General features: G+C 35.8%; 1 protein-coding gene across 1 annotated transcript in view; it reads left to right on the plus strand.

Moving 5' to 3' along the window:
• Nucleotides 1-16442, plus strand: part of LOC104586031 (RNA demethylase ALKBH10B-like) — a 28276-nt gene extending 11834 nt beyond the window's left edge. The window contains exons 4-9 of the mRNA XM_010243234.2: nucleotides 9819-9913; nucleotides 10062-10179; nucleotides 12899-13018; nucleotides 13115-13227; nucleotides 13311-13465; nucleotides 15368-16442. Coding sequence (XP_010241536.1) covers nucleotides 9819-9913; nucleotides 10062-10179; nucleotides 12899-13018; nucleotides 13115-13227; nucleotides 13311-13465; nucleotides 15368-16121 — 1355 coding nt within the window. The 3' untranslated portion in view covers nucleotides 16122-16442. The remainder of the gene's footprint in view (nucleotides 1-9818; nucleotides 9914-10061; nucleotides 10180-12898; nucleotides 13019-13114; nucleotides 13228-13310; nucleotides 13466-15367) is intronic.
• Nucleotides 16443-22201: the final 5759 nt, after the last annotated feature.

A 22201-nucleotide genomic window follows, 5' to 3' on the forward strand; every position in this document is an offset into this window, starting at 1 on the left:
GTGGCACCAGCTTTTTGGTATTTATATTAGGGCGACCAAAACATAACATAAAGAGAGGGGAATTACAATAGTACCCCTGTGACACTAACAGATAAAAAAAACAAAGAAAACAACTTATAAACAGCCTTTTAACAATTTGTCCAACCATTTTACTGGACAGAACTCAAAGAGATCAAATAATCATTGGAACAAGTGGAAACACAATTAATAAGTTGGTCATAATGAGCTAAAATAAAGCTTACATGTTTGTTAAATAAAGAAAATGACTAGAGAGGATTGCTTCTGTAATCTGTACTAGTAATAGAGGATTATAGAAATTCGGTAAGAAAGAAAATGCAGAGGAGAAGAAAGGAAAAAATGGTTAGAAAGCAAAATGATGTATGAATAAGGTGAGATTATCAGAAAATGCAAGAAAGAACATAAGAACAACAATAAAAGAAACAAGCAAACCTGAAAATAAGACAGATTCAATAGACTAATGCTCAACAAAGAACTAAGCTACTTGCAGTGAACTATGGATATGTTCTAATGGAGTCAGCACCATTAGGTTCCTCTTGGAATCAGCACCAAACCATAAGATTGCACAGGAGCAATTTAAGTTCATTCATTTATTCCCTCAAAACATTCTTTACAATATACATCACCAAATCTTGTCGAGGTTTGTAAGATGGTGATCTTCCTAACAAATGTAACAGAACAATGAAACACTTGCTAATAAATGAAAGAAATTGAAATCTAAATAAGCTTATGGCATTTTGCCAACCTTTATCAAATCCTTGATTGATATGATATCAAATAAAATCTTTGATTGAAAGAATTTTCATGGGCCTCACTTGAGCTGCCCAAAACTTCTGGGATGGGCCCAGTTCATGGGCTGTCTTGTGTGTAGGGTGCAAGTATGGGCTGCAAAATACATCAGATTTGTGATAGTTTAACTTTTGGCCCATTATAACAGCCACTATAAGGCCCTTACAGAACTAGAGGAATGAAAGGGTTTGACTTCCCTTCTCTAAATCTATGGTTCTGCATAACTCTAGCTCCATTAGAAGACTCTAGAATTCTCCAAGAATTTTTGGTAAACCTGTAGCAAGAAACTTAGGTTGGTGCCCAAACAGGTTGACTGTGACACCTAGAACCCTTTTGTTTGGGCTAGCATTTTCCACCCATCCATTGCTTTCCTTTCTATTTCTGCATTTTGATTTTTACAAATTTCTTCCTTGGGAAATCAGTTCCCAATACATCTTATTCCTCCTTATTCCTTGTCTAGCTAATGTGTCAGCCATAACATTGGCTGAATTGGAGTCCACTTGTGTTTTATTTATAAATCAAATCAGCAAGGTAGAGGAGGACGAAGACAAGAGAAGAGAATGAAAAGAAGGAGTGGAAAGTTGAAGATCTACAGCCCCAATCATTACCATATATAGGACATCTTATAAAATAATGTACATTGACCAAAACACCCTTGCTGCCTTAATTAAAGAAAGCAATATTAACAGGAACTGAAACCCATATATAACAACATATAAAGAGAATAAAAAATAACAAACCAATTTGCTGCTGCATCTCTACACTCTTTCTCAAGTTGGGAATAGATATTTGTCATTCCCAACTTGTGTAAATCTGTCTCCAGCTTGCTCTTAACAACTGCTTTGGTGAAGACATCGGCCAACTGCATATCAGATGTAACATATGACCAAGAAATCTCTCCTAAGATGCAACCCTTCCCCGATGAAGTGTTGGTCCACCTTAAATGTGTTTTGTTCTATGATGCTGTATTGGATTGTGTGAATGTTGATGGAGGCTTCATTATCAAAATACATCAAGGGCATCTCATAATCAATACTCAACTCTTCAAGCAAAGACCTCAACCGTAAGTCCATAACACCTCTGCCACACCATGAGCCATTGACCTATATTCTGCTTCAGCCCTAGACAGAGCTACAACATTTTATTTTTTGCTTTTACAAGAAACAATGCTTCTTCCAACAAAAGCACAATATCCTAAAAGCTATCTCCTATCATCAACACATCTGGCCTAGTCCACATCAATATACACTTCAATCTTCATATGTATAGGTGTCAATTGGACTGGATTTAGTCCAACCCGATCCAGTCTAATGTGAGTCTATTTACAAATGGACTGGATCCAATCCAGTTCAAATCCAATACAAACCAAATCCAATCCATTAAAATGTAAATGGACTGGATTGGATCCAATTCAAACTGGATGAAATATCAAAAATTATATAAAAAAACAGAACATATAAAATTTACAAAAATATATTAAAATGAAGAAAATCTGAAAATTACAAAAATATACCCTTTTGGCATTGAAAAAACACTTTTAAATGTTCTTTCATAAAAGTGCTTTTACATAAGCACTTTTATTAAAGTACTTTGTAAAAGTGCTTTTGTAAAAGTACTTTCGTAGAAGTGCAAGTGCTTTTACAAAAGTATTTTCGTATTAGTGCTTTTGTAAAAATGCTTTCATAAAAGTACTTTTATAAAAGTACTTTCGTAAACGTGCTTTTGTAATTCTTTCATAAAAGCGCTCTCGTAAAAGTGCTTTTATAAAAGTACTTCCACAAAAGTGCTTTCATAGAAGTGCTTTTGTAAAAGTACTTCTGTAAAAGTGCTTTTGTAAAAGTATCTTTATAAAAGTACTTTCGTAAAAGTGCTTTAATAAAAGTACTTTCACAAAAGTTCTATAGTAAAAGTGATTTTATAAAAGTGCTTGTGTAAAAGTACTTTTATAAAAGTGCTTTTGTAAAAGTACTTTTGTAAAAGTGCTTTCGTAAAAGTATTTTTGTAAAAGTGTTTTCATAAAAGTACTTTTCATAAAATTACTTTTATAAAAGTGCTTTCTTAAAATTTTTCATAAAATTAAATTTATAAAAGTGCTTTTGTAAAAGTATTTACATAAAAGTAATTTTATGCCGGCTTTAGTTTTGATCGGTTTCAAATTGGACAAGGGTTTGGCCTCATGATCAGATTATTGAAAATTTGGTTTAGATCCAATTCAAACCAATAAAAATATGGACCAATTTATTTGGATTGGCCCAATCCAATAATTATACTGGACCACCCAAATCTGATTTGATAAGGTTTGAATCCAATCCAAAATCAGTCGATTGACACCCCTATTCATATGACTATTATTCTGATAAAGCACACCTCGTCTCTACCTGGGCACCTCTTCAAGTAAGCAAGGATCTTCTCAACAGCCAAAAGATGTGTACTCCTAGGGGCATGCATATACTGACTAACAACAGTTTGGGAGGAGAGAAATGCTAGAATTTTTCAAGAGGAGAGAAGCCTTGCTGAAGTAAAGGAGTGTATACTGACAAGGACAATTTTCTGGTTGAAAACTTCAGACCTGTTTGTGATTTTTTCTTATAATGATTTAAGGAGGAATTGGGCAGCAGTGGCATCCACAGCTACGGGTGTTCATTATACGGTTCAAATTGTAAAACCGAACCGAACCAAACCAAATTTGTGGTTTGGTTCGGTTTGGTAGTTTTCTAAATTACGGTTTATGGTTTCGGTTTGGTTTATTGGATTTAATAAACCAAACCAAACTGTAAACCTAAACTGAAATTATATATATATATATATAATGTAAATGTATAAATATAATATGAATATATGATGTATAAATAATATATATAATATAAATTATCTAAATTGAATGCATAAAATTATAAATGTATAATAAACTCTTTATTTTACAATAAAATAATAAAATAGAAGTTTTAAGTTTTAATTTTTAGGGAAGCTATTTGGGCTTTCTAATTGCATTAAGCCCAATAGAATCATAGAATGGCCCAAGTCCCCAAACCGTATTAGAAACCGCACCAAACCGTAATAAAATGGTTTGGTTCGGTTTAGAAATTTCTCAAACTGTAATTTACCGGTTTGGTCTGAGATCTTCTCCAAACCGCACCAAACCGGACCTTGAACACCCCTATCCACAACTTCTACAAAGAACAAACTACAAGCTGAATGGAAGCCTCCTCTAGAAAGAGTGATTAAATTGAATTTTGATGGAAGTAGTCAAGGTAATCCAGGGCCCTTGGGTATAGGAGAGATCTTGAGAGACAAGGACAGCAACATTTTATCCTTGTTCTCAGGACCAGTGGGAGTTGGAGACTCTACAAGGGCTAAGATATTAGCAGCGGTACAAGGTATACAGGTTGCTAACCAATTGGGAGTTGAGAACTCGATTGTTGAGGGGGACTCCATGATGGTAGTGGGCTGGCTGTCAAATCCAGAAACAGTCTTTTGGGGTTACAGGGACCTTTTGAAGAAAGTTAATTGGCTGGCAAGGAATATGGCAGTTAGCTTTCAGTGGATCAGCAGAACGGCAAATGCTATGGCTGATTCTTTGGCTAAACAAGGGGTGATCTGTTTTTGGCTACCTTGTAATTGTAATTTCCAGTTAGAGTGTGCTTTTTCTCAGTGCTCAGCTCTAAGGGGAGGTAACATCTTGTGCCTCCTCTTAGGCTGATTGTACACTTCTTCTATGCTTAATAAAATTCCATTCATTTATCAAAAAAAGAAAAAAAAAACATTGACAGCATAAGAGATGCCAAGTCTAGTCATACACATATAGAGAATTCCCTACAAGCCACTAATACATAGCCTAAATACGTCCTTTTTTTTGAGAACAGGTAAAGTAATAAATTCATTAAAGAAAATAGAGAACATGTAAAATTATCAAAATAAAAAATATAGAACATGTACAACAAGCTGTTGTACACAGGGATTTACAAAACACTAACCAAGCAGTCCTATACCCCCTGCCCTGATTTACAAAAAGGTTATCATATACAAAAAAGGAATTAAAATTTGTATCTGTAACCAACTTGTTTATAGAGAGCCAATAACACATTTATACCTATTAAAAAATATGCTCCCAATTCTTGATTTGCTTGGATTACCAAAATTACAGCCTTCAAAGCTTAACTTTATCATATCACAAAAAGGTGGTGTCAATGAAATAAGGGATAGTCTTCTAGTCAAAAAGGTGATTGATACTATTTTCCAATTCCTAACAATGCCGAGGCCCAAGGGTCGCAAATTCAGAAAAGGTATCGAAGGTCTTCATCAATGAGTCACCTAAATAGTTTTATCCTCTATTAACACTCCCTTAGCATCATGATCTATAATTTTGTCTATAATACAATACAATAGTTTACCTTTTCTAAAAAAATATTAGTATTATTATTTCTTGGTATTGAATCTGAGAGCTATTTTGAAGTTTTGTCAGGACAGAAAGTTCATAAAGAGTGTGATGATGGGGGTAGGTCAGGTGGGGTTTGAGTTCTTAGGAGATTGCGGCTCAGCACTTGATAGGTGAGTTTCATTAACTTATTTGGGCATGCCAATGTGGACAGAGGCTTCAGCATCAACATGGCAACTTATTTTCGATAGAGTGGACAAATGGCAAGCGGGCTGGAAGAATAGGTCTTATGCCTGGGTGGAAGAATAATTCTAATTGAGAGTCTACTAGCTATTATCTTGCCAATATGACCTACTCAAAAGAATTCTTGCACTGGTGGCGGAGAACATAGAGAATTGTGTAGAGATTTTTGTTAGAGAAGAAGGGGGATATGAAAGAAGTTTCATCTCATCAATTGGGGGTGTGGGTGGATGCATAAACCTAAGAAGAATGGCAGGTTGAGGATTAGGAGGGTATTAGTTGTTAACAAAGCTTTGCTTGATAAGTGGCTGTGGAGGTGGTGTTATTTGGAGGAGAGACATAGTGAAGGGTGATGGCAAGCAAATATGGGGTGATCAGATTTGAGTGTGAACCAAAGGAAGTATATCCTCTACTTATGGTGTGTGTGGAAGGGTATTATGAGTTTTTAACAGTCATTTCTCAGTTGTATTCAAGTTTAGGAGGCCACTGCAAGATAGACTGATAGAGAAGTAGATCATTTGTAAAAAAAGATGGAGAAGTAGATCATGTTATTAAATAAACTTGAACATGCTAAGAAAGATATACAAGAGAGATGAAAGGTGGTGGAAAGAATTCACGAATGGAGGTTTCACAGTCACTTGGAGTCCAATTCCATTGGCCTAACAGCCCTGAGGAAATCTTCTCCAAGTGGCCTAAGATCCATAGTTGCAAGAAGGCTAGCATTTCTTGGAGCTGCATTCCATTTTTTGTATTTTGGGGATTATGGAAAGTGAAGAGAAAAATTTGGGGTGCCGGTTGATCTAGAATTGTGGACGCCAATAGGGATGTCTTTGGGGAAAAATTTTGGGAAACTATTGAATGGGTAAATATTGTATCTTAAATGTCTTTTTGTGCCTACAAGGCTTTACATCAGCGCATCTTATCTGATGTACTTCTCTTTTTTCTTTAGTGAGCATTTTCTTATGTACTATAGAAAAAATGTTGTCTAGAAGATCATGAGCCGGGGTGCAATTTGGGTCAGGTTGGGTTGGAAAATTGTTAATTTTTCAATGGGCTTGAACCCTAACTTGAGCCTGATGTAGTTGAAATTCTTCAAGTTGGGCAACTTGACTTTGTAGCCCTAGCCATGAACACTTTTGACCACTTGGTTTTGATAGGCAAATAATTTTGATCACTTTGTGCCACAACTTTCCCTAACTTCACATAGTTTTCAGGTGCCAAGGCGAGGCTAAGCGATAGGGGGGGCACCTTGTCGCCTAGGCGATGGATTTTTTTTTTTATGTAAAAAATATATCCTAGGCTAGTTCCCTAGGTTCCATAACCATATTTCCTTAATAATTATCCATAATTTTCATAACTTAATGTTAAAGTATAGAAAATCAACATATCCATGAGAAGAAAAAGAAGAAAGAAAGGAAAATTCAAAAAATATAGGGGCTGAACCCCCTTTATTGTTTATGAAAAGAAGAAAAGAAAAGGTGGAAAATGTGTCAATTAGACAAAATTTTAAGTTCTTCCTTATTGGTTCATGTTTTGAAGTCTTTGAGGGTAATACAACAGTTAGCAATGTTTGTGTTGATTAAACCCTAACAAATAAGAAAATAATAAGAAGATATTAGTTATAAACACGCGTAATGAATATTTTAGTTTAATAATGACTATTTTATAATTATAATCTCAAAAAATTAAGAATATAAAAGTATTTTATGACACAACATACAAAAACTGCTTGGCAATTAGGTGAGGCGTCGCCTTGACAACTTTGCAACTCCATATTGAAATCTCCATAACAATTTCCCCAACAATGATTAGTTTCTAAGAGCATGTCTACCCAAACCTAAATGCCCTCCTTGTTCTTACACGTGGTTTATGTTTACCAATTAACCAGATGGTTTTTCTCAAGGTTCCTTGGCTTCCATAGGAAGTCCATCATGATTTATTTAATCTTTTGGCAATTAGGATGGAAATCCTATATATATGGAAATGTAGTAAATAGGAAGATTTGCTAAAGTCAATTTTATCAATATGATTTTACTACCCCCAAAGAGATATTTCTTTTCAAAGTTGCCAGTTTCTTTGCTAACCTATCAATAATATTATTCCAAAAACTATCAAATCTAAGGGTGCTATGAAGGGGAAGGCCTACATATCTAAAAGGCCACTCCATCGAACATCCAAGAGAACTAGTGCTTTCCAAATCTGCTTCCTCCATATTGGTTCTTGATATGCAACTTTTGCTAAGATTGAATCTCTGAGTAGAGATACGTTCAAAACACTTGATCAAGAGCATTAGATTCCTATCTTCCTCACCTATCCTCACAAAAAAACTGTTAGGTCATAAACAAACTGAAGATGGGTAGTTGTAATCCTTTCCCATCCCACTTGCCATTCTATTAGCCTTAGTTATTAGCTGACTCAATAAATCCACCATTAGAGTGAATAGGAATGATGAAAGTGGGTTCCCTTGCCTAATCCTTATTTAGCAGGAAAGAAATCCTTCATTGCCCCATTTACCAATATTGAGTATAACAAGATGTTAGGCAACCTTAAATCTATTTTGTCCATAACTTACCACATCCATACTTGGCACCAGGTCAGAGAAGGACCAATCCACTAAGTTGTAGCCTTTTTTCCAAATCTAACATGCGTTGCCGTCATTTCTTAACATATCTTTTGGTTTCCTATGTGTTAGTTTTCTATTGAACTTTGACATAGGATTTGCTTTCACTGGATAAAAGTCCCTTGGAGTTGAGATTTGATAATCGATAAAAGGAAATACCTTTTTTAGTTAAAGGGACCGTAGAAATAATCTTGTAAAGACTACCCACTAAACTAATAGCCCGAAGTCCTTAAGGTGGCTAGCAATGAAAGTGGCATTGGCCTCTTTTTATAATTCCCCTTTCATGAAATTCACCGAAAACCTCCATTACATCCTCCTTCCAAGAACCTTGGAAGAAAGCCATGAAATTCACCGAAAACCTCCATTACATCCTCCTTTCAAAAAAGAGCTCTTTTTAACTTTCTCACTCTCAAAGGGTCTCTCCAACTAAGAAACCATTTACTCTCCTAGGGAGAGTCATCTAGACCTTAAACAACCAATGTAGATGGTAATGGAGATCCCACAAGATTCTTAAAATGATTGACAAATATTCGTGCAATGTTCTATTCCTCCTTTTATCCATTGAATTAAAAAAATAAGAGTTCCCATTGCCCTTCTTCAACCATCTGCGTATATATCTCCACCCTTTTGAGTAAAAGGTCCAATTCCCCCTTTAATTGCTATCCATCATTTCTCTTAGCCTTTGATAAATTTTCCTCACCCTCTTTTTCATTGAGTTCCTTCATTTAGTCCACTACTAGTTGCTTCTTATCCTTAATAATTCCATAGACCTCTTTATTCTACTCTTTCAAATGCCTTCTCAATCCATTTAATTCCCTCCAAAATTTGAATAATTCCTACCTAGCATTCAATAGAAACCTATCCGGTTTTGAGCATCAATAACTCACGATTTTCTATTGCTTCCTATTTTTGTGCATACACTATTTGATTTATGGGACTACAATGTGGTTTATGAAAACCTGTAGAAAATTTTCCTATGTATAATATGAATGCATGAGTTTAACCTTGAGAAATTTTAAACTATAAGCCATTGTTTTAGTTTTATTTTCCTATGTATAATATGAATGCATGAGTTTAACCTTGAGAAATTTTAAACTATAAGCCATTGTTTTAGTTTTATTATATTTTTAAAATTTTTCCTATTTAACTTGGTTTCCGATTGATTATATTTTCTCTTAGGCCTGTCAATGATACCAAAAAATCCGAGGCCCAATCCGACATCCAATTCGATTACCTCGAATTCAAATGATGTTTTTTTTTTTATTTAATCGGGTCAGATTCGGATTTTGTATTCTGCATCTGATTAATAATCATATTGGATTCGGATTTGACTCCATCTGATCCGATTAAAATCCGAATCTGATTATATTATAATATTTATTAATTTTAATATATATTATATAATTATATTTAAAATTATAAAAAAATATATTTTTATATATTATATTATATTATATATAATAAATTTAGTATGTATATTTACATTAATTTATTATATATAAAAGCTGCAAGGTAATTAATTTTTTAATTTTTTTGTATTTTAAAAAATTAAAGCGGAGTTGGATTAAGTCCGAATCCGATCCAAGTCCATTCGGATCCGAATTTGAATCCAAGGTCTTCAAATATGATCGGATTCAGATGCAAGCTTTTCATAATCAGATCAGAGTCGGATTTTGCTGAGTCTGATCCGGTTACAGCCTTATTTACTCTTTCAGCTAGGTACAGCATTAGGTTATAAAGAAGCTCTAATATTAATTCATTTTGCTTTTACATCAGGTACTTCTAGTGCCCCCCAGATGGCTGCTGCAGATACCATCCAAACTCCTGTTCCCAAAACTTTTGTGGGTATCGAGATATTTGATGGAAATACGGTATGATATCTTGTAATACTAGAGTGAAATCCTGTAGTTCTAGTTTTAGTGACTGCTGTTTTCAAAGAGACTGAGTTTTTGTTCTTATTTATTAATGCACTTTTCTTTGCTTACTCTACTCATTAAAAGCATGAAACTTGTCTTACAGGTTAATGTTGTTGAAGGACTGAAATTTTATGAAGAACTTTTTGGTAGCTCAGAGATTTCAAAACTTCTTTCATTAGTAAATGAGTTGAGAGCTGCTGGACGGAAAGGACAGTTCCAAGGCAAGTCCATTTGCTCGTTTTCCTTTTTCTGCTACATAATTTTATGATTAAAAAAATAATGCTTATATTTGGGAAATATGTGATCTTTATTTCTTCATTATCATTATCATCTATGGGCCTTGATCTAGAAGTATCTCTAAATTGGTACATAAATGAAACTCAGGATGATTGTTTTTATGAAAGATATTATGTCGAACAGAAATGGGATGATCCATTTTAGCAAGATGATGTAGACACTAGACAAGGTTCAGAGTATTGAAAAGGCAACTTAAGAAACGCATCAGGATATGCATTGATATGGTGGAAAAATTAAGATATGCATGGATACACCATGGAAACTCAAATAAATCAAAACAAATTCATCAATAATACCAAATTTTATTCTTAGATGACTATAAACAGGTCGAATAAAAACAATCATCCTGAGTTTAATAACTAAAAATGTGAATTACCGGAACACACTTGGAAAATGTTGAAAAATGATGGAACTAAAAATATGAATGCATATCATATTTCTTAGCAAATCGATATAATTCTTGTTAATATTGATAAATATATATACTTTAATAACCAATTAACTTTTTAAATTTTTTGATAGACATATTTTAAGAGAATGTCTAAAGGTTAAAATTTAGAGCCCATGCAATTATAACTAGGTGAAACATGGTGTAGTAGTTTTGCCTTTCAACCTAAAGACTTGGGTTCAAATCTTCTTGCAGTTTTTATACCATAGAAATCATAGGGTACAGGGTTAATGATGTGATTTGAATGGAAAGAAGTTAGCAAGAGTGAGAAAACGAGAGAGAATAATGGCTTAAGCATAGAAGTTAATGAGGTGAGTAATGTATCAATTTGAATTTGAATGGAGAGTATTTAATGAGAGAGAATATTGGCTTAAATTATAGGAGTTAATGGTCATGTGAAATAAATTTGAATAGAATGAAGTTAGTGAGAGGATACAGAATTGATCTGTGTTGGGTATATGAGCTGATGTGTAAATGATACTGCAAATGTATTATTGGTCAATACTATGGATATAGGTGGAAATGAGCACTACTAACATTGAATTCCCAACATTTTGGTTACTTTTTAAATTAAAAAAATTCAAAAAGGAGAATTTTTAGAGAGTGACAAAGAGCAAAGAGCACTGCTGAGCTGGACCTAATTATTTTCCAAGTATAATATAGATTTATTTTTATTAAACACAATTTGTTTGCTATGGGGAAAAATCATGGAAATGGTCATTGTCTTTTGACTACAATACAAATATAGAAATAAAAAATAAAATAATAACAGTAGTAGTTGTGAGATGTATCTATGCTAGGACTAGCATCATATTTTAGTCATTGATGCAACTATTAATGATCTTGTAATGACCATGGATAAATTAAGTTATTTTAAATACAGCCATCAAGGGAAGGATTCCAAACACCAAAATGTAGGCTAGGCCAAGCCCGTGGTTTAAAAGTTGCACCCAGGTTCATAGGTAAGCCTCATTTTCTAGGGTGCACAGTGCACTGTATGTGAACCTAGGCGCACCTCACATGGCTTGTTGCTATGTTTTGATGACTTAACTTTGAATTCACTATGTTAAAGGTTGTAGGGATGACTTTTATGTAGGGACTTTTTTTTCGATAGATAGCCCATATAGTGACTTGAAACTACAAGGTTACAACTTTTGTATTAATAAATGGTGCTCTGATCAGTTGAGCTAACAGGATTTTGCATTATATGTTAACAGGATTTTCCTTCTATCTTTTTTTGTTTTTTCACAAGTTGTGCATTCATTCAGTCATGCACATTTCTTTTCTCCTCAGTCATCAGAAATCCCTTGCAATTTAGTTTCTTCTCACTTTTAAAAACTAGGGAAAGTTGATCTCTTTTCTGGTATTCTCCACTTAGAATTTTTGGCAAGTCAGTCAACTCATGAACGAGGAAACAGGTCTACGAATGGCCTGCCAAGCTGGAGGGCAGAAAATTAAAATATATATATATATATATATATATCAACTTGCCTATTTCATGGAATGCTTAACCCTGTGCTAATCCATGCCTTCTTTAGTTGCTAATTTGATATGGAATTGCTCTATTTAATACTTACTATTATTAGTATCTTCTTCGTTTTTTTTCAAGGTGGGATTTCCATGATGGTTTACAAGATAAACTTTGTTCATTAGATATGATGATCACCAATTAGGATTCAAACTCACAACTTCAATTTTTAAATAGTAAATTTGATTGCAGTTAGAAATCAAGGCTGTTAAGAAATAATGAGATGCCTTTCTCAAAAAAAAAAAAAAAAAAAAAAAAGAAATAATGAGATCTCAATTATTGGGAAATTGTCAGTATGGGGCTTTTGGGGGATAAATATAAGTTACATATAAAATATGAAAATATTTTCAAGTTAATTGCATCTAGCAGTTTAATTTTTGACTTCCAAGGGGCGATTTTTTATTTTAATGCCAAAAAAAGGTTGATTTGATTAGGCTCAGTAAAGTGTTATTCTCTTAGGGGGAAAGAATAGGAGTCGTCTCATCCTAGTTTCTTTAACTTTGGGTATTATTGCTGTTGCAACTTTTGTATTTTGGATATTTTTAACATGGATCTGCATTATTATTTGTCTTCTGCACTTCTGCAGATGCCTATTAACTCTTTCAATGGATTTTTTTTTGGCTTTAATTCACAACAAATGCTGAGCAATCCTTATGATGGAAAACAGGACAGACATTTGCAGTCTCAAAGAGACCAATGAAGGGGCATGGTAGAGAAATGATTCAGTTGGGTATCCCCATTGCTGATGCACCTCCAGAAGAGGGAAGTGCGACTGGGACCTTCAAAGGCATGTATTAACTTTTACCTTATGCTTTTAATCTGCAAATTGTTGATAATTTTCCCTAAAATGCCAATTTGTTTGGACATGAATCATTTTTTGCAGATTGTAAAATGGAACCCATTCCTGGGTTGCTTCAGGATGTTATAGATCACCTAGTTCACTTACAAGTTATGACCATGAAGCCAGATTCATGCATTATTGATTTCTTTAACGAGGTTAGAGTCTGTATATATCATCACAAATTATGTAATAAAATTCAGTATGATATACAACCTAATTTTGTGGCTTTTACTTCTAGGGTGACCACTCACAGCCTCACATGTTTCCACCATGGTTTGGAAGGCCAGTTTGCATTCTGTTTTTAACAGAGTGCATCATGACTTTTGGCAGAGTAATTGTAGTGGACCACCCTGGGGATTACAGAGGGTCTCTCAAGCTCTCCCTTGCAGCAGGGTAAGAACTATTCGAACCCTGTTTGATTATAGGTTCTGGTTGCTTAATCAACTTTAGTACAGGGATCTTCTACTTATTGGGTTTTACCTTTTTTTTTTATTATTTTGGTTCTTTATTATTGGGTTTACTTGGTATAATTTGTGATGTGTGGGCTCTTGAAAGCTTAGAGCATGCAAAATTGAACTTGGACTTGGTTATTCTGTTTGTGATCTTAGCATAAAATTTCAGAGAACTTGATATCCACTATTTGCTCGTTCTTTTTGAGATCTAGATTGTCAAATTGACTCTACATGCAAAGACTTGAATGGGCTTTTGACTTGAGCCTGATGTACAAAGCTGAAATAGCATATACACTATCATTTGTGTTTTCTTGGGTGCTTAAAGTTAACCACCTATAAAATTGAACCTGGACACATTTTTATTTTTTGTAAGTTTTGGTATATTACCAATAGACCTGTTCATGGGCTGTCTCGGGCTTGGCTTTTGCCAAAAATTGAATGGGCCTGGCCCAAAGCCTGAGCTCGACATAGTGTAAAGTCAGGCCCGAAGCCCGGCCCGTGAACAGGTCTAATTACCATAGACATTTATTCCTCCTGAGATGTTGATGGCAAAATACTCTACAAGGATGTAAATGGACTTTTGACCTGAGTATGATGCACAATGGGATGAATTAGGGGTGAGAAAAAAAACTGAAAAACCGAACTGACCGAAAAAACTGACCAAAACCGAACTGAAAAATCAGTTAACTAAATCGGTCGGTTCAGTTTCGGTTAACCAATATAGAAAACCGGCGGTTAACCGAATTAACCTTGTACATATATTTTATATATATTTATGTACATTATATATATTTTATATATTATAAATTAATGAATATGCATTATATATATTTATATTTATAATATATGATATATTATTTATTATTTAAAATATAATATTTTATATATATTTATAATTTTTATTATATATTTATATATTTTCATAATATATATTGTAAAAATTTAAAAACCAAAAAACCAACAAATTGAACCGACAGTTAACTGAATGGGTCAACCGGTTAGCCGATTGGCTTCGGTTCGGTTTCGCTTACCAGTTTTCTAAAAACTGGTAGTACCAGTTCGGTTACAAAAAAAGGCCCACAGTTTGGTTACCCGAACTGTGAGCACCCCTAGGATGAATCACATAAACTATTATTTGTGCATTCTTTGAATTTTGGCAATCATTGCCACAAAGAGTGCTAGAGCCTTCAGTACCTATAGAAGTATATAACTAGATATGATATAAAATTGAAACAACAATTTATATGGTGAACACTCCCTGCCACAACATCCTCAAGTGCTTGACATTTAACCTTGCTACATTTTGAGCTTGTTTTGGAAGACAGTTACCAGTTGACATGATTTCAGGTTGTTGCATTTGCAGAGAAGAGTGAAGCAAACGATGAATATATTTTTTTGTAATATACCAGAAAAAAGTAATGAATCATATTCCTTTTATCGTCTATGGAAATGTATCTTTATACAATAGCAGAAGGCTGATTAGAACTACATAAATCTGTCAAATTATTTTTGTGCCTCTGTAACAGCTTCCTCTTTCTTTCCTTTTTGGTTTTGGTTAAGTAACAGCTTTTTCAAATATTATAATCTTTTTCTTCTTTCTGGATATATAGGAAAGAGAAGTTTTCAGGCAGGGAATAAAATTACATATTAGAATAATTTAGTTATCTGGTGATTTTATCAAACATATACTGTCAGTTTATCAAACAGTAATCTCTCTCTTTCCTTAAAGCTGCTTACCAAATTTTGTTACAAGATCAATGTGCGACATAGAGGTCCATATTATGATATCTTAGTTCTTGTGTCAATTTTCTGATCTGATCTGATGTCCGTTTTGCAAATACAGAACTTTGCTCACGATGCAAGGCAAAAGTGCAGATTTTGCAAGGCATGCAATCCCCTCTGTCCGCAAACAGCGCATAGTTGTCACCTTTACCAAGTCTCAGCCAAAGAAAACCATGCCTAGTGATAGCTCACGTGGTCCCTCCTCATCAAGTGCAGGAGGATCACCATCTCCCTGGGGCCCATCACCAGGTAGGCCATTGGGTAATGTTCGTCATCCTGCAGGTCCTAACAAGCATTATGGAGGGGTCCCCACACCCACAACTGGAGTGCTGCCGGCGCCACCCATCCGTCCTCAACATCTCCCTCCTCCCAATGGCATTGGCATGCAGCCACTGTTCGTTACTGCTCCGGTTGCACCACCGGTTCCTTATCCCACGGCACCAGTTCCAATCCCATCGGCATCAACTGGATGGCCTGCTGTTCCTCCTCCAAGGCATCCTCCACCTCGATTCCCAGTCCCGGGCACTGGAGTTTTCCTTCCTCCCCCGGGATCTGGCCATTCACCGCCATCGCAACAGCCAATATCAGGTAGTGTAACTGAGACTAGCTTTGCAGTTGAGATCCCACAGCATCCAGAGAGCAATAGCAACAATAGTACTTCTCCCAAAGGCAAGTCGGATGGAAAAGGGCAAAGTCAGGAATGCAATGGAAGCGTGAGTGGTACTAGTCCTTCTACTACTACTACTGGTGGTGGTGTGGGAAAGGAAGAGCAACAGCAGAGTACTAACGTTAAGAAGAAAGTCGCAAGCAAATAAATAGGAACAGTTAAGTAGAGAGAGAGAGAGAGAGGCTGTATTCTTTTAAAAAGAAGAGGCACTTGCAGAGAAATGGTAGGCTGCAAACTGAAAATGAGTTTGGGGCCAAAATGTAAAGAGCGGCTAAAAGGGGATTGACTTCTGATTTAAGACTTTTTTACTTGGGCAAGAGTTAGAGAGGAGAGACCTTTCAATCTCTTTCTATTTTTAAATTTTCTTTTTGTTCCTTTCTCCCTTTAGAATTTAACATTTTAACTTGTCGTCTTGCTACTTAGCCGAGGGCGAGAATCATAAACGGAAAAGGCAATTCTTTTTCTTTCCTTTCTCCAGCCTATGTTAGAGTTTTTTTTTTTTTATTCACCTGGTAGAGCCTTAAAAACAAAAAACAAAAAAAACAAAGAATAGAAACCAAAAGACTCAAATCAAAATTAAACGAGGGGTGATTGCCCCCATAACATCAGCAAACAGAAGAAAGTTAAACTCTTTAGGAGGTATAAGGAATTCTCTATACCGAATCTTAGTGCTCCAAGCTAAATTAGCCATAAAATTGGCACATTTGTTGGCTTCCCTGTAGCAGTGATTGATACGAACTTCCCAATCTCTATTAGCTTTGATCTCCTTGCTTATTGTAGAAAGACGCCAATGGTCATCCCGACCACCCTTGAGAATTTGAATGGTGGAATGCGAATCTGACTCCAAAATGATTTTGCGGTAGCCCGAGTTCTATGCCAAGACAAACCCACATTTGACAGTCCACAATTCTGCCAAGTTGATAGGGGAATTTCTAATGTAAGTGGTGAAGCTTCATTTCCATTGTCCAAGTTGATCTCGGAGAAGACTCCCAATCGCAGCACTACCATTCTGGCCCTTGACAACTCCATATGTATTGATTTTAATCCATTGATCACCTGGAGCTTCCCATTTGATGTCTCTCCAGACTCTGCAATTAGGTTGATTATTGGCAGGAGCATTAGTATGTTGGGCACACAGGAAATTGTCAACATAGTTTTTCACAAGATTTGTAATATAAGTGGGAGTGTAACTGATATTGTTGAACACTTTTTTATTTTGGGCCCTCAAAGTCAGTCAATTTAAATAGTTAAAATAAGTCGCCTTGAGAGCATTACTAGTCTCAAGATTACTTTCAACCCAACTCTTAAAGTTTAGTACACTAATGGTTGTGAGATGATTATCATATAAATTCCAAACTTCTTTATAGAACCTACAATCTATAAACAAATGATCAATCGTTTTCATGCTTTCATTACACAAGGGGCATTCACTAGGAACCTGAATATTTTTCTTTATTAGAGCATCGCGAGTGGGGAGTTTTCTATGATAAAGCAGTTACAAAAATATTTTCACCCTTGGTTGAAATGGAGCTTTCCAAATCAGATTAAAAGCTTGAGCTTTAGGGAGATCATTTTCTTTTCTAATAAATGTATAAACTGATTTAGTTGAAACATTACCATCTTTAGTGTCAGGCCATATCCAATGGTCATTTTTTTGTGACCCTAAATTTAAAGGGATTGCCATGATTTTTTCAACCATATCACTTGGCAAGAGAGAAGAAATCAGGTAGATGTCCCAATCACCAGAAGCAGTTATACGGTCTTTAACACTCCTCAAATTAACATTTGGGAGAGGCCCATGCAATTGATTCTGCCTACAGGTAGTCCTAGTAACCCATGGGCCATCCCAAAAGTTAGTGTCTTCTCCATTCCCAATGGCACGTATGAGTCCCTCCCTAAGAAATTTATAACCTTTAGCTATTCCCTTCCAAATCCAAGAATCATGACCTTTTACGCATGGGTCCAAAACATCAGTTCCCCGTACCGTATTTACTAATTAGGACTTTGGACCACAAACTATCTTGGTTATAGTAGAGGTGCCATGCTAATTTAGTGAGAAGAGCTAGATTTAAGGAGTGAAGGTCCCTAATTCCATGCCCTCCAACATGCTTAGGAGTTAGAATCTTCTCCCATTTAATGAGATGCAATTTCCTGTGATGAAGAGAACTTCCCATACTGAAGCAAAAAAAAAAAAAAGAGAGAGAGAGAGAGAGAGAGAACTTCCCATAGAAAATTTCTTCTATCTTTGTCTACATCTTGGCAGGTGCTTGAGGGTAAACAAAAAATTTGCATGGCATGGAGGGGAATTGAGGATAAAGTAGATTAGAGAAGGGTTAATCTACTAGTAAGACTAAGAGTATTTGCCTTCCATCCTGCTAATTTGGTTTGAACATGGTCAACCACAGAATGTAAGGTATGTTTAGTAACCCTGCCACTAAAAACGAGGAGCCTAAGATATTTATCAAGGTTGTTAGAAGCCCTAACCCTAATTTTTCAGGCTAGAATTCGGGTGTGTCTATGGGGAACATTCCTTGATGTGAACAAGGTAGATTTATTATAGTTAATTGTTTCCCCAAAAGCATTACAGAAATTATCCAAGATATTTCTCACACAATTGAGCTGAGTAATGGAGGACTTTAGAAAAATAAACAAGTCATCTGCATAGAAGATGTGAGATAACTCAGGCCTGTTCTAGAGAATTTAAATGGCTTCATCTCATCATTAGCCATAGTTTTGTTAAGCATACCCGAAAGAGTTTCTAGACAAATTAGGAAAATGTAGGGGGAGAGAGGTCCCTTTGTCTAAGACCCCTTGTGGATTTAAATGGTTCAAGAATTGAACCATTAAAGATAATGTTAAAACTAGGGGTGGTAATACAATTCATGATCAAATTAACCCATCTCTTAGGAATTTTAATGAAATCAAGAGACTTTTTAATAAATGACCAATCAAGCTTATCATAAACTTTTTCAAGGTCAAATTTAATTCTAACAAAACCTTTCTTACCGCTTTTCCTTTTGAAAGAATGGGGAACTTGATGTAAAATGATCGCATTATCCTTTAAATGCCGACAGGGGACAAAGCTAGACTGGTTTGGGAAAATGAATTTCGGCAAGAGAGGTTTGAGTCTAGCCATAATAAGCTTCCCGATTACCTTGTAAATAGTGTTACAAAGACCAATAGGACGGAATTGATTCATTGTTTCAGGGTGTTTCACTTTTGGAATTAAAACAATGTGAGATTGGTTAAAATAGTCTAGAATTTCAGAGTTGTCAATGCATTCAAAGATTGCATCAGTAAAAGATGGGCCCACAATGTCCCAATGATTTTTGATAAATTCAGAAGTAATGCCATCATGACTTGGGCTTTTATTGTTTGGCAAACTCCAAACAATGCTTCTAATTTCTTGTTCTATGACTAGGGTGAACCATTGATCAATATTGTTATGAACATCGCCAAAACAAGGATCAAGGTTATGATTTCGACTGACTGAAGATTATAAACTAATAAAGTGATTTCTGCACATCTTTTTTAGTTCATCATTAACAGTAATCCACACATTATTTTCTTTAAGGGCCAAAATCTTTTTTGACTGACCCCTCTTAAGAGCCACAGTATGAAAGAATCTGGTGTTTGAATCACCATTTTTTAGCCAATTGAATCTAGCTTTTTGGCTCCATAGAATTTCCTCCTGTTTGAGGATGTTGAAATATTCCTTATGGAGAGAAAATTGAAGATCATTGAGGAAACGAGAAGGCCTTATTTCCAAAAATTTTTGGATTCCCTCAATTCTTTTCAAAATGTATCTTTTTCTTCTGAAAACATTACCAAAAACATTCATATTTCAAGACTTAGTGAGAGACCGCAAAGATTTAGAAGCATTACGAACCAGAGAAATAGCTGAAGACGATGAAGGTACTTGCCAAGCCTCCTTCACCACCTCCTTAAAGGAATCATTTGTAAACCATGCGTGCTCAATACAAAAAGGAGGTTGTGGTTAGGAAACGTACCCGTTAAATCAACAAAGGATAGTGATCTTAGAGTGATTTTTTCTTGGGGTTCTTATTGATCGGTCCACCCCATAAATTTTGGTACGATTGGTACAGTTGGAATAGTAACAGGTGGAGGAGTGAATCAAAATTCGAGGGGATAGTATTATAGGCGGTGGTATTGGTAAATAAAACCCATAAACCTAATAAAAATCCTTGAGGTAAAGTGAACTCTAAATTTCTCATTATTAAGTGCATCAGTTTAATGTGAAGTCCTCTGGTTCAAACCTTGCGGTGAATTGAGTCGGATATCAGACTCATCAGGTTGTTGATCGGCTAACTGCCGAAGTTAATTCTCTTAGAGGTTACTTTCTGTTTTGAGGAATGGGCCAATTGGGTCCATCCTTTTGCTCAGACCTCTTATAATTTTAGTTTATCCTCCCTAATTAATGTTTGAAGTTGTCGAGTTACTAAAAAATGGGAAATTTTCTAAAACTTAACATGACTTTCAACATTTCTTTTAGGCTCCGTTTGGCTTGCGGGATGGGGATGAGAAAAAGGGAATATTCCAAAAATATTCCATTTTCTCATATTTGTTTTGAGGGAAAGAATGGGATGGGGTGAGAAAAAGGTGGAATTCCAGATCCCAAAATCAAGGATTCGGGGTCGCATCAAAACTGTGCAACCCCGGTGGAAAAACTCGAGAAAACTCGAGTTTTCATCTCCCTCCGCCCTCCCTCCTCCCATAAACGACGACGCCGAAGATCCACGCACATTAACAACAACATAGTCTTTGCTCCAGAAGACATGCTACCACCAGCGTAAACCAGAGAAATCTGATTTGGATAGAAGAAAACCACCAGCGTAAACTAGAGAAATCTGCCAGTGACCACGCCGAATATTCCAAAAAGTTTATGCAAAATGAATTTAGCAGAAACCAAAGAAATCGACGCTGAGAGTCCCATATGCATCTTCTCTGGCAAGTTGAAATCCTTAGAAACTACGAAGACACCAATTTTTTCTTTATGAGTCAGAAATAATATGGGCATGTTGAAATCCTCAGAAAATGCTAAAAATTATCATAATTTCCCATCAATATGAACAAATTCAATCTCCAAAATTCAACTGGAGCATGCGTTCTGGAGCAAGAAGGTAAACAAAATGCAACTAGTGGGTCTATATGAATGAGCTTTCTATTTTCCATTGAAATGGACGTTGAAGAAAACCTCTTAAGTGATTAGAAAGGAAGAAAAAAAATCCTGTGAGCATCGACAAGCTACAACTAATTATTAGACAAGGATACTTAACCGAGCTAGACGGAACGGAAAAGCTGAGTAACAATGGGAGACACACACTCAGCGTTTCTTGGTTCTGTTTTGCATGTATCTCAAAAGAGAATAGGCGCATTGTGTAATGGGGCGGTGTGCATCGTGTCCAAGTCTAGCAACACGGATGCGCAGGTTATGCCAATGCCAGCCATTGACGATTTGAGGGAAGGCTAGACACCATTGACGAGACTGAAGTTAGATGAGGTGGAAGAATTTTTGACCCCCGAGTTTAAGCATGGGCTGTCAATGTACAGGTCGAGGAAACGGAGAGGTTGAAATGAGAAGAAAAAGAAGAAAAGAAGAAGAAGAAGAAAAGAGGAGAAAGAGAGTGCGAGAGGTGGGAGATGAAGGGGTAGCTGTCGCCTCTGTTCCTCTGAAGAGGAAGGTGAACAGTGCCATTTCTATCCCCTTTTACACTTTCCCATCCCATCCCAATACAACCAAACAATGGAAAGTTCATTTTTTACACTTTCCCATCCCATCCCATCCTTTCCCATCCCACCCAAATCTTCCCACAAACCAAACAAAGCCTTAAAGTCACCATAGCTTTTTAAAACGTCCAAGGAATCCATGCCAATAAAGATACTATTTCAAAATTGACTAGAGCTACCCCTATTGTTTCTAACAATTGTCTAAGTCTTACAAGTAACGATTGGTACTCTAAGTTTGACATCTTAGATTCCTCTAGAAAGCAATCAATCTCACACAGTTCAAGTTCTTCGAGAAACAAATCCTCTGAAACCCTAAATCAGTTCCACTCATCATGAGAGTGGAAATGGTGAGTGAGGCCGATGCGGGAAGACAACAATGTTTCAAAGATGACTCCACCTTTAGTCTCCCCCATCCAAAATTTGCCTCGTATATCCCCAATGGCGATCCCAGCACAAATCTTCCCCTCAACCCCAAAAGAC

Source organism: Nelumbo nucifera, chromosome 3 (assembly GCF_055504915.1).
Source record: "Nelumbo nucifera cultivar China Antique chromosome 3, China Antique-T2T, whole genome shotgun sequence".
NCBI classification, from domain to species: Eukaryota; Viridiplantae; Streptophyta; class Magnoliopsida; order Proteales; family Nelumbonaceae; genus Nelumbo; species Nelumbo nucifera.